The sequence below is a fragment of the Odocoileus virginianus genome, unplaced genomic scaffold (genome assembly GCF_023699985.2).
Source record: "Odocoileus virginianus isolate 20LAN1187 ecotype Illinois unplaced genomic scaffold, Ovbor_1.2 Unplaced_Contig_20, whole genome shotgun sequence".
Classification (NCBI taxonomy): domain Eukaryota; kingdom Metazoa; phylum Chordata; class Mammalia; order Artiodactyla; family Cervidae; genus Odocoileus; species Odocoileus virginianus.
In genome coordinates this window covers 851,658-860,826 of record NW_027224337.1, presented here as the reverse complement: position 1 = coordinate 860,826, position 9,169 = coordinate 851,658, and the positions used below count along the sequence as shown (strand labels likewise).

Here is a 9,169-nt window from a genome sequence, read left to right as displayed (position 1 = left end):
CAGCATGAGGTCATAGAGGTCCTGCTGGGTGTTGGGGCCTGGGGTGCGGAGAGGGCAGTCACTTTCATAACCTCACTGTACCCACAACCTGAGTGCATACTTTTTAGTCAACCCGTTCATTCTCCTGCTTTAGTGGGGGAGGAAGATTGAGGTTTCCATTAGGATGTGTTTATGTGTGTGTATAGTTCTTGGTCTGAATTCTTTAAGGAAACAGGATCAAGCCTTTCCTCCTTAAAGCAATTTGCAATGCTGTTGTCAGTTGCAAATAACTTCTTTGTGAGGTTGGATTGGGGTCTTGAAAGACATGGAGAAGCACAGATCAGGACTTAAACTGAGAACAAAGCAGTGGTTCTGAACCTTGGCTGTACTTTGGAACTAACTGAAAGCTTTAGAAATTACTAGTACCTGGATCCTATGCCCAAGGATTTTGATTTAATTGGTCAGGAATATACCTGGGCATCAGGAATTCTAAAAGCTCCCAGGCAATTCTAATGTGCAGCCTAGGTTGAAACCCATTATTAATGAGTGGGTTACAATTGCAATAAAAACCAGGTGTGTGTAGGAGGTTGCCAAGCTGAGCAGTGACAGTGTGGAGGATAAGAATCGAATTGGGGTAATGTTGCCTTAGTAACTGGAGAGAACTTTCTGGAAGCCAGAATTTCCCAGGTAAATTTGAGAAAAATTTTCTTTATCCTCTGTTCCCTTTCCTAGGCTGCTTTGTATCTGGTGGATACTCTTTATGGCCCTAATCTTTCGTTTTCACTTGTTTCTCTGCCCAAAAATCTCAACCTGTTGTTTTGTTGAAGAAGAGTGGTTTTTTCCCCTGGAGAAGAACCACTCTAGAGAGTCTTGCTAGTAGCTACTTTCCCACTCCACTCCTGTGTGCCTGTGAAGACCCCTAGCATGTGGGGTGCATCCTACCCCATCCCTCCCCAGCATGTAGGGTTACCCCACAAAGTTGGCCATTGTCTGAGCTGGCTGAGGTGATACGAGTATGGGGCACTGGGAAGGGTCCTACCAAGGTGGGAGAGAGTGTTGCCAGGAAAAGTTTCCTAGAGGAGCAGTGACTGGCCACAGGAGAGGGTTGCTCTTCCTAGACAGGGCTAGGATATCAGGTCTTTGAGCAAAGGTTTGACAGTGAGCATGCGTCTTGGTCCAGGAGAAAAATTAATATTCAAATGTTTGTTAAAATTGTGTTAGAGACTATTCCAAACACTTCAGATGAATTATCTTAGTGAATCCTTTTAGTAATCCTTGAAGTAGATAGTGTCATTTCTATTTTATGGGTGAATTAACAGGCTCAGAGAGGTTAAATAAATTTAATGCAAGGCATACAGTGAGTTATTGGAGGATCTGGGATTCAAATCCATGCCTGCCTGACTCCAGCTTTAACCATTAACCAGTAGTTCTTTTTGGTGAAGGGAGAGATCAACATGTTCCTTCTGCTCACCTGAGTGTGTTGGGAGAGCTATGTGCAGGTAGAAGTACAATGCAGTGTGGTGAAAAGGAAATGGGTAGGATGAGAGAAGAGATGCAGTAGACCAAACCAGAAATCCCATTTCTTGTTACGTGAAATCAAGTCTCTCTTCCTTCTGATGCCCCTTTGGCACATTTTTAATTATGGGTGATGAGGAGAGGTCACCTTGTAAAGTATAGTTGGCACCTCTTTTTTCTTAGAAAGGAATTCTGAGTGAGGTAGATAGAGGGAGAGAGCAGACAAGGACAAGATGCATAGGGGAAGGCTGGCCATCAGTGTAAGGAGACAGATGCAGAGGGACAGAGACAGTGAGAGCTGCTGGGAGACAGAGGCAGGGAGTGACACACATCTTGAGAAGCAGGTGGATGAAGCAGGTGCAGGTATGATGTGCTGTTGGTGAAATCAGATGAGGCTCTCTGCAGATTTTTGTTCATAGTGGGGTGGGGGCGGGGTGCAGAGGGGAAATTGGGTACAGTTCAACTCCTTGGCCAGAAGCCTACACCTCTGTCTTCTCTCTCTTGCTGTCTGATTACCATGATTCTCCAGACTCCCTAATCCCTTATTGCCCTACCCGTAAATCTATCTTTCCCTTTGGCACATAGAATCTGAGACTGAAAATTGTTGAAGGGCAAGAGATGACAGCTGAGTTCTGGGTGGAATTGATGAGCCCAAGGACTGGGCTGTTTGGGCCTTATCCTGTTTATGGGTTTTTCCACCATTGTAGCACCTTCTGTGGTCTCCCTTGGGAAAGGGGCACAGCTCATCAGCGTATTTAAGGGGTAACCAGAGCGGAGAGCATGAGGGGAACAAACAGGTGGGGGCTGTTATCCAGAGAACAATGCTGCTTTCTGCAGGAACTTCTAGGGTAGTGTAGAATGGTGTTGATAGCAAAGACTTTAGAGTGACAAAGAGTCCTAACAGGTCTCTTCACTTCTCTTGGGCTACAGGGATAATCCTACAGGTCCCTAATCCCTTATTTGAAATCTCTTGGGATGGGTATATTTTGGAATTCAGGATGATTCAGATTTTAGAAAGGGAATATAGTGCCTTTATGATACGTAAAGGAATACCCCAGTGAGATTCAGGGTGGTGCCCTGCTGTAATCAAATCTGTCAATGTTTCTGTAGTTAAATATATGAATATTCATACTGAGATAAATAAATATTATAAATATGATCGTGACGGGTCAGGCCAGATTTTGGGTCAAAGTTATGAACAAGCTATTGTTTCTTCAGAGATTTTATTTTGGAATTATAGATAAGGGATTATGGGCTTATAATTGTTCTCAGGTTGTTGTGGAGGAGTAAGCGTGCCAGAAAAGCCTTCTAAACACACCACATGGTAGGTATGTATGCAATCTCAATCCAAAACAAAATACAAATGTCCAAGGGGGTGGACTTTTTGACTTGCAGTGGACAATGTACGGCTTTGGACTCAGCTGCTTTGGAAGTTGTGCACAACCACAGAGTGAAGGTGCCTTAGAAGAGAGGCTTCCTGTGGTGGGCGGGGAACAGGATTCATTGCATTTGAACATTGGCTGCATATGATTTCCCTTTTCATGTACCAGATGGGGAAGGTGTATGTGTGTGTGTGTGTGTGTGTGTGTGTGTGTGTGTGTGCGTGCGCGTGCACGCACATGTGTGTGTGTGTGTGACACAGGACTGTCACAATTCTTTATATTTCTTTATAATAATGTTGTAATAAATATCTCTGCATACATGTTTGTCCACATCTCTAATTATTTTGTCAATATACATTTTTTGAGGAGGTTTCACTAAGAGAAAGATGTGTACATCTTAAAAGACTGATGACCCATTAGGGTTAGAATTTTATCAAAGTTATCTGCAAAATCATTGCGTGGATGGTTTTTTACCTCAGAACTCCATGAAAAAGGTTAGCCTTGAGAATGACGGAGTCTACACTTGGACTGAGAAAAACTGGATTTGCTCCTTGTCCACTTGGCTTCAGTGTGACAACACTCTGAAAATCACACAGCTTCTGGGCTATCTCTGTAGTTACTTGTTGATGAGGACCTGGAGATGGCATCACTTCCTTTTTTTCAGATCCACAGCCTCCCGTGTGGCATCCCATGGTGCTCGGTCCAGCTGCCTGTGCTGAGTGGTCTGACTGCACCCGCTTCAGGTCTTTGTGATTAACTCCAGTACCCACTGTTATGATCATTTTCCCGGAGAAGCTTAGGTCTGGCTGTGCAGCCCGCAGCTTTCTCTGACCGCGTAACAGTGTCTCGCTACCTTTTATGTGAGAATATGCTCATTCTAGACTTAACGCTGGGCTTCCCTGGTGGCTCAGCAGTAAAGAATCCTCCTGCAATGCAGGAGATGGGTAGGGAAGATCCCCTGGAGGAGGAAATGGTAACCCACTCCAGTATTCTTGCCTGGGAAAGCCCATGGACGGAAGAGCCTGATGGGCTGGAGTGCTCTGGGGTCACAGAGTTAGACACAACTGAATACATGACTGACCACGCACCCAGACTTAATGTTGGCTTGAAAGATCTTTCTGTGCAAGGTCCTTGCAGTGTGGAGTTGTTTTTTTTTTAATTAGCAGAAAGTGAATCCCATGTTAGGCAACACCATGACACTTCCTGTTTAATATTTCTGTTCTCCGTAGCCACAGCAGTGTGAAATATTCCTGTTTCATCATGCTGCACCAACATTGTGTGCTCATGATGCTGGCCAGGACAAATAGGGGTGCTGATGAGAATTTCATTTGAGAATTCTATATTCTTGTTTGAGGATGCACAAAAGGGCATGTAGGTAAGAGAAGATAATGATCTCTGGCAAACAGGTGAAGTGGTTACAATGATTTTCTGGGCTATCAAAATTTCTTTCAGTTGAACCCCTGACCCCTGAAGCTATAGGCCCAGGGAGAGAAGTTCTAGTCATCAATATCTGAGACTTTGGCAGGGCAGTGAGGGTAGGGGGAATGGTGGTTTACATATAGAGACCAAGAAGGTTCTCTGAATTGAGAATGTCTTCAGGATCACAGTCTTGGAAAAATTTGGGAATCCAGGGCACCTTATCCCAATTGTCAGAAAGTGGGGAATAAGCCTGCTTAACTCCTTCCCGAAGGGTAGACTGAAAACAGAATCAGGCTCCAGGCATAGAGGGAGGGCTATAATCCCAGACAGGTGCCCAAGCACTTGAATCTGGAGGCCGAGTCACTCTTTCCAGACCCCTGGGTCCAGGATCTGTAGAGAAGCTTTGGTGTGGGGACGTGGGCAGATTTAGGTTAAAATGATGGAGCAGAGTTAGGGGAGAAGGAGGAGGGGGTTTTAAGTTAAATCATGTGTATTGTCCCATGATAATTCCCTGGCACCTTTTCTTATCTCTTCTGCATGGCAACATGTTTGCCTATCTCCTGTCTCTTCCCAAGCAGGATGCATGGCTAGACCAGTCTACAGATCCCACTGGTACACAGAGACTTCACAGCAAATATCTGTTGAGTGGTTGTCACAGTCATACGCAGATCATGGACAAAGATGACGTCATCCACACCTCCAGACCCGACTCCTCTGAATGTACCCCCTCTCCCACCCTCAGGCTCCCTTTTCACTGCTCATTAGAACTGGCTTTTCTTGAATGTGAAGATTTCTAGGAGCCGGTCCCTAATCTGCTTGGTGCGGGCCCCATAGATGAGAGGGTTAAGGGCAGGTGGCAGCAGCAAATAGATGTTAGAGAGAAGGATGTGCACAGGCTTGGGGACGGTGTGACGACCAAAGCGGTGTGTGAGGTAGGAGAAGAGACCAGGCACATAGAAGGCTAGAATGACACAGATGTGGGAACTGCAGGTACCAAAGGCCTTGGCACGGGCTTCCTGGGTAGGCAGCTGCAGCACCGTGTGGGCGATGAGCCCATAGGAGCCCGTGATGCCTAGAATATCTATACCTGACACAGCCAACGAAAGCACCAGCCCGTATAAGTTGTTGGCTCGTGTGTTACCCACCACCAGCTCCACCACTGCCATGTGTGCACAGTAGGCATGGTCTATGGTCTGGGCTTGGAAGTGCTCAAACCGTGCAACCAGCAGAGGGAAAGGCACAACAATAGCCACAGCTTTTAGTGCTAGTGCCAGAGCTGCATACCCCACACGGGCTTTGGTGACTAGGATGGGGTAGTGCAATGGACGCCCGACTGCCACAGCACGGTCACAGGCCATGGCCAACAGTACACCGGATTCCACAGCTGTCAGTGCATGAACAAAGAACATCTGCACCAGGCAGGCAGCGTATGGCACAGGCCGGGGCCCGAGCCACAGCACAGCCAGCAGCCCTGGAGCTATCGATGTGGCTAAGCTCAGATCTGTGGCTGCCAGGGTGGCCAGGAGCAGAAACATGGGCTGATGCAGTGTGGAGTCTGTCTGCACCACTGCCAGCAGTGCTCCATTCCCCAGCAGGGAAAGCAGATACATGGGCCCAAAGACCAGTGTCAGCCAGGCCTGTGCACCCCCTAGCCCTGGGATGCCAGTCATTATGAAGAAGGTTGGGTGTGAGAAGGTAGCGTTGGGCTGTGGAGCTTCTGTCATCCTGTGGGGTCAGAGCTTTCAGGCTCATGGAAGCATGACTCATGATGGGCGAAGGACAAAGGGAGAGATTTTGGGGGGTGTCAGTGGCACAGATCCACCCATGTATGTGTAGGAATCATGCAGGGCTGGGAGGCAGTGGTATAACCTTTGATTGGGATTATATGGATATAACCTTGGATAATCAGGGTCATAACCCTAGCTTGGGTGGAAGAATCCCTTTGCTTGAAAGTCCGTGAGTGTTGGGGGAGCAAAGGGTAACAGTGGAAGTGAAGTGGGGGTGTCACTGCTGCCGTGCTAGAATAGCTGGAGCCCTCCACTTGGGGCTCAGCTGAAAGTGGAGCTGAGATGAATTTTTTCTTCCTCAGAGTCCAAGTAGAGTCGGTCTTAGTCTCTGTAGATGGAGAGAAAGCCAGTGCTGGGTGGGGATCAGGCCTCAGGCTGGTCCTGTTCCTGACTGTATCTTAGGCAGAACTCCTGGGCCCGGCTTCCTCAGCTCCACAGCAGGGGTGGGCACAATGATCTTATGTGTTGCCCAGCTTTAACATTCTGGGCACCAGCCCTCCAAGAGGAAAGGAGAGTGGAGAGAAAGGGAGAAACAGGAGGAGGAGGCAGAAGGGACCTGGAGAAAAGTAGGAAGGCTGATATGATAGGAGAAAACCTGGTGGGTTTTTGGGGTGTTGGGGTTCTTCTGTTATTCTTCACTCCATGCTGAAGTAGTGAACTTGAACACGGGCTGGAGAATTGACCTTGGGCGTGGGAAGCAACGGAGAAAGAGAGATGGCAGCAAAGAAAGGAACTTCTCTGTCTCCTTTCCTCCTTCACATTCCAGAAGGGGGGTCACATTCCAGAATTGAGTCTCATTCCTGGGGTGCCAGAGGCAGAGCAGGTGACAGAAGGGGAGGAAACGGCACTCAACACAGACTAGCAGCCGGAGGAGGAAGAAGTATCTCTGGTGTTGGAGGAGGCAGGATGAGTAGAACCAGTTTCTCCCAGAACCTAGCCCACAGCAGAAACTTACTAAAGGATGGATGGATAGATGAAGGAGGAAAAAAGCCCCAGAAGACTTGACTGAGGAAAGGTCCTAAGCACCAAGTGTTTGCAGCTTCTCTTCACCTTGACTGATGCCTGTGGGGCCCTTTATGTGGCTGTTGTACCTGCTTCCCTCAGGGCCTTACCCCTCCCACCTGGGCCATGTTAACTCTTCCTTGTTCTGCCTCTGGTAGCCGGGGCAACTCAGGAAAGAGAGGAAAGAGGCAGAGATGGGGACAATGATGAAAGAGACTGACTTTTGGCATTGAAAGGTCTGGATTAGAGGAAACTTTCTCTGGGACGTCTTTGCTGACTCACTGATGTCTGGAGAGAAAAGACCTCGCTTTCTTTATTCTTTAATAGCATCAGTTCCTCTCTATTGTAATTATTTGTCTCTCTTTCCTCCACTAGACTGAAAGAGCTACAGGCAGTATTCCTTATTAGCCTCAATATAACCACCACTTATCATAATAGCTGGTAGTTAATTGTCAACAAATAAATATTTATTGCTCTTAATTGTGGGACAAAACGGCTGGCCCAAACGGCCACCCAGACAGCATTTGCTGACTAACAGTGGTGCCTACAATTTCAGAAGCCTTTAGTATCCATGGAAATGAAAAAGATTCACCATCTACCACAAGTCCACTGAGTAAAATTCTTTCTGCTATGATGAGACATATTCTAAAAATCATCACAGTATGTAAGATAAAATAACAAAATCACAGGGACTATGGAAAAAATAGGAGTAGGGACATAACATTAAAATCTTCATCAGTGAAACATTTGAGAAAGAATGTGAAAAGTACAAATGGTAGTACTGTTTACATATGTTAAACAGTTAGGATATGACAGAACTTGTGGGATGAGCCAAAGAAGTTCTAAGGGGGAATATCAATAAATGCCTACATTACAAAGCAAGAAAGATTCCATTTAAACAACCTCACTCTCCCCCTTCAGAAACTGGAAAAAGAACAAACTGAGCCCAAAGTTACCAGAAGAAAGAAAATAATAAAGATTAGAACAGAAGGAAATGAACAGGAAAATAGAAAATATTAACCAAACAAAGTTCTTTGAAAAAATAAATTAATAAATCCTTAGCTAGACTCACCAAGGGACACACAAAAGAGATCAAATCAATAAAATTATAAATAAAAAGGGGACATTAGAATGGATACCACAGAAATTCTAAGAATTATAAGAGGCTATTGTGAATGAACTAGACCAACAAACTACAACCTAGAAGAAATGGAAAAATTCTTGGGAGCATAACTTATAATTCAAGACTGGATCAGGAAAAAATAGAAAATCTGAATAGATCAATTACTAGTAAGGAGATTGAGTCAGTAATCAAAATTCTATCAATGAAGAAAAGTCAAGGACCAGATGGTTTCACTAGTAAATTTTTTGCCAAATATTTTAAATAAGGCCTTCTTAAACTCTTTCAAAAAAGTTGAAGAGGAGGGAAAACTCCCAAACTCATTTCATAAGACCAGCATTCTGAAAACAAAATCAGAAAAGGACACTACTAGAAAAGAAAACTACAGGCCAGTATCCCTGATAAATATAAATGCAAAGATTCTCAATAAAGTACAGCAAATCAAATTCAAACTATTCCAAAATCTTGCAGGATAAGAAAGGCTTCTTAACTCATTCTATGAGGCCAGCACCACCCTGATATCAAAACCAGACAAAGATATCACAGGCACAAAAAAGAGAATTACAGGTCAATTGAACATAAATGCAAAAATTCTCAATAAAATATTAGCAACAAATTCAACAATACATTAAAAATTTCATAAACCAGGATCAAGCATAGGATTTTCCTTGGGATTCAAGGGTGGTTCAGCATAAACACAAATTAAGCAATGTGATAACATCATGTTAATAAAATGAAAAACGAATCACATGATCATCTCAATAGATGCAGAAAAAGCATGACAAAATTCAATATCCTCTTATGATAAAAGCTTCTAACAAATTAGGCATAGAAAGAATATATCTCATAAAAAGGCCATATATGACAAGCTCATATCAACTTTTCACTGTACTCAAGGGTGAAAGGTTGAGAAATTTTCCTCTAAAATCAAAACAAGGTAGTAGTGGCCACTCTCAGCACACATT

General features: G+C 44.8%; 1 protein-coding gene across 1 annotated transcript; it reads right to left on the bottom strand.

Moving 5' to 3' along the window:
• Positions 1-5,056: 5,056 nt before the first annotated feature.
• Positions 5,057-6,031, bottom strand: OR52W1 (olfactory receptor family 52 subfamily W member 1). Its single transcript, XM_020904697.2, has one exon. It carries the CDS (start codon positions 6,017-6,019, stop codon positions 5,057-5,059), a length of 963 nt encoding a protein of 320 aa, XP_020760356.2. The 5' UTR covers positions 6,020-6,031.
• Positions 6,032-9,169: the final 3,138 nt, after the last annotated feature.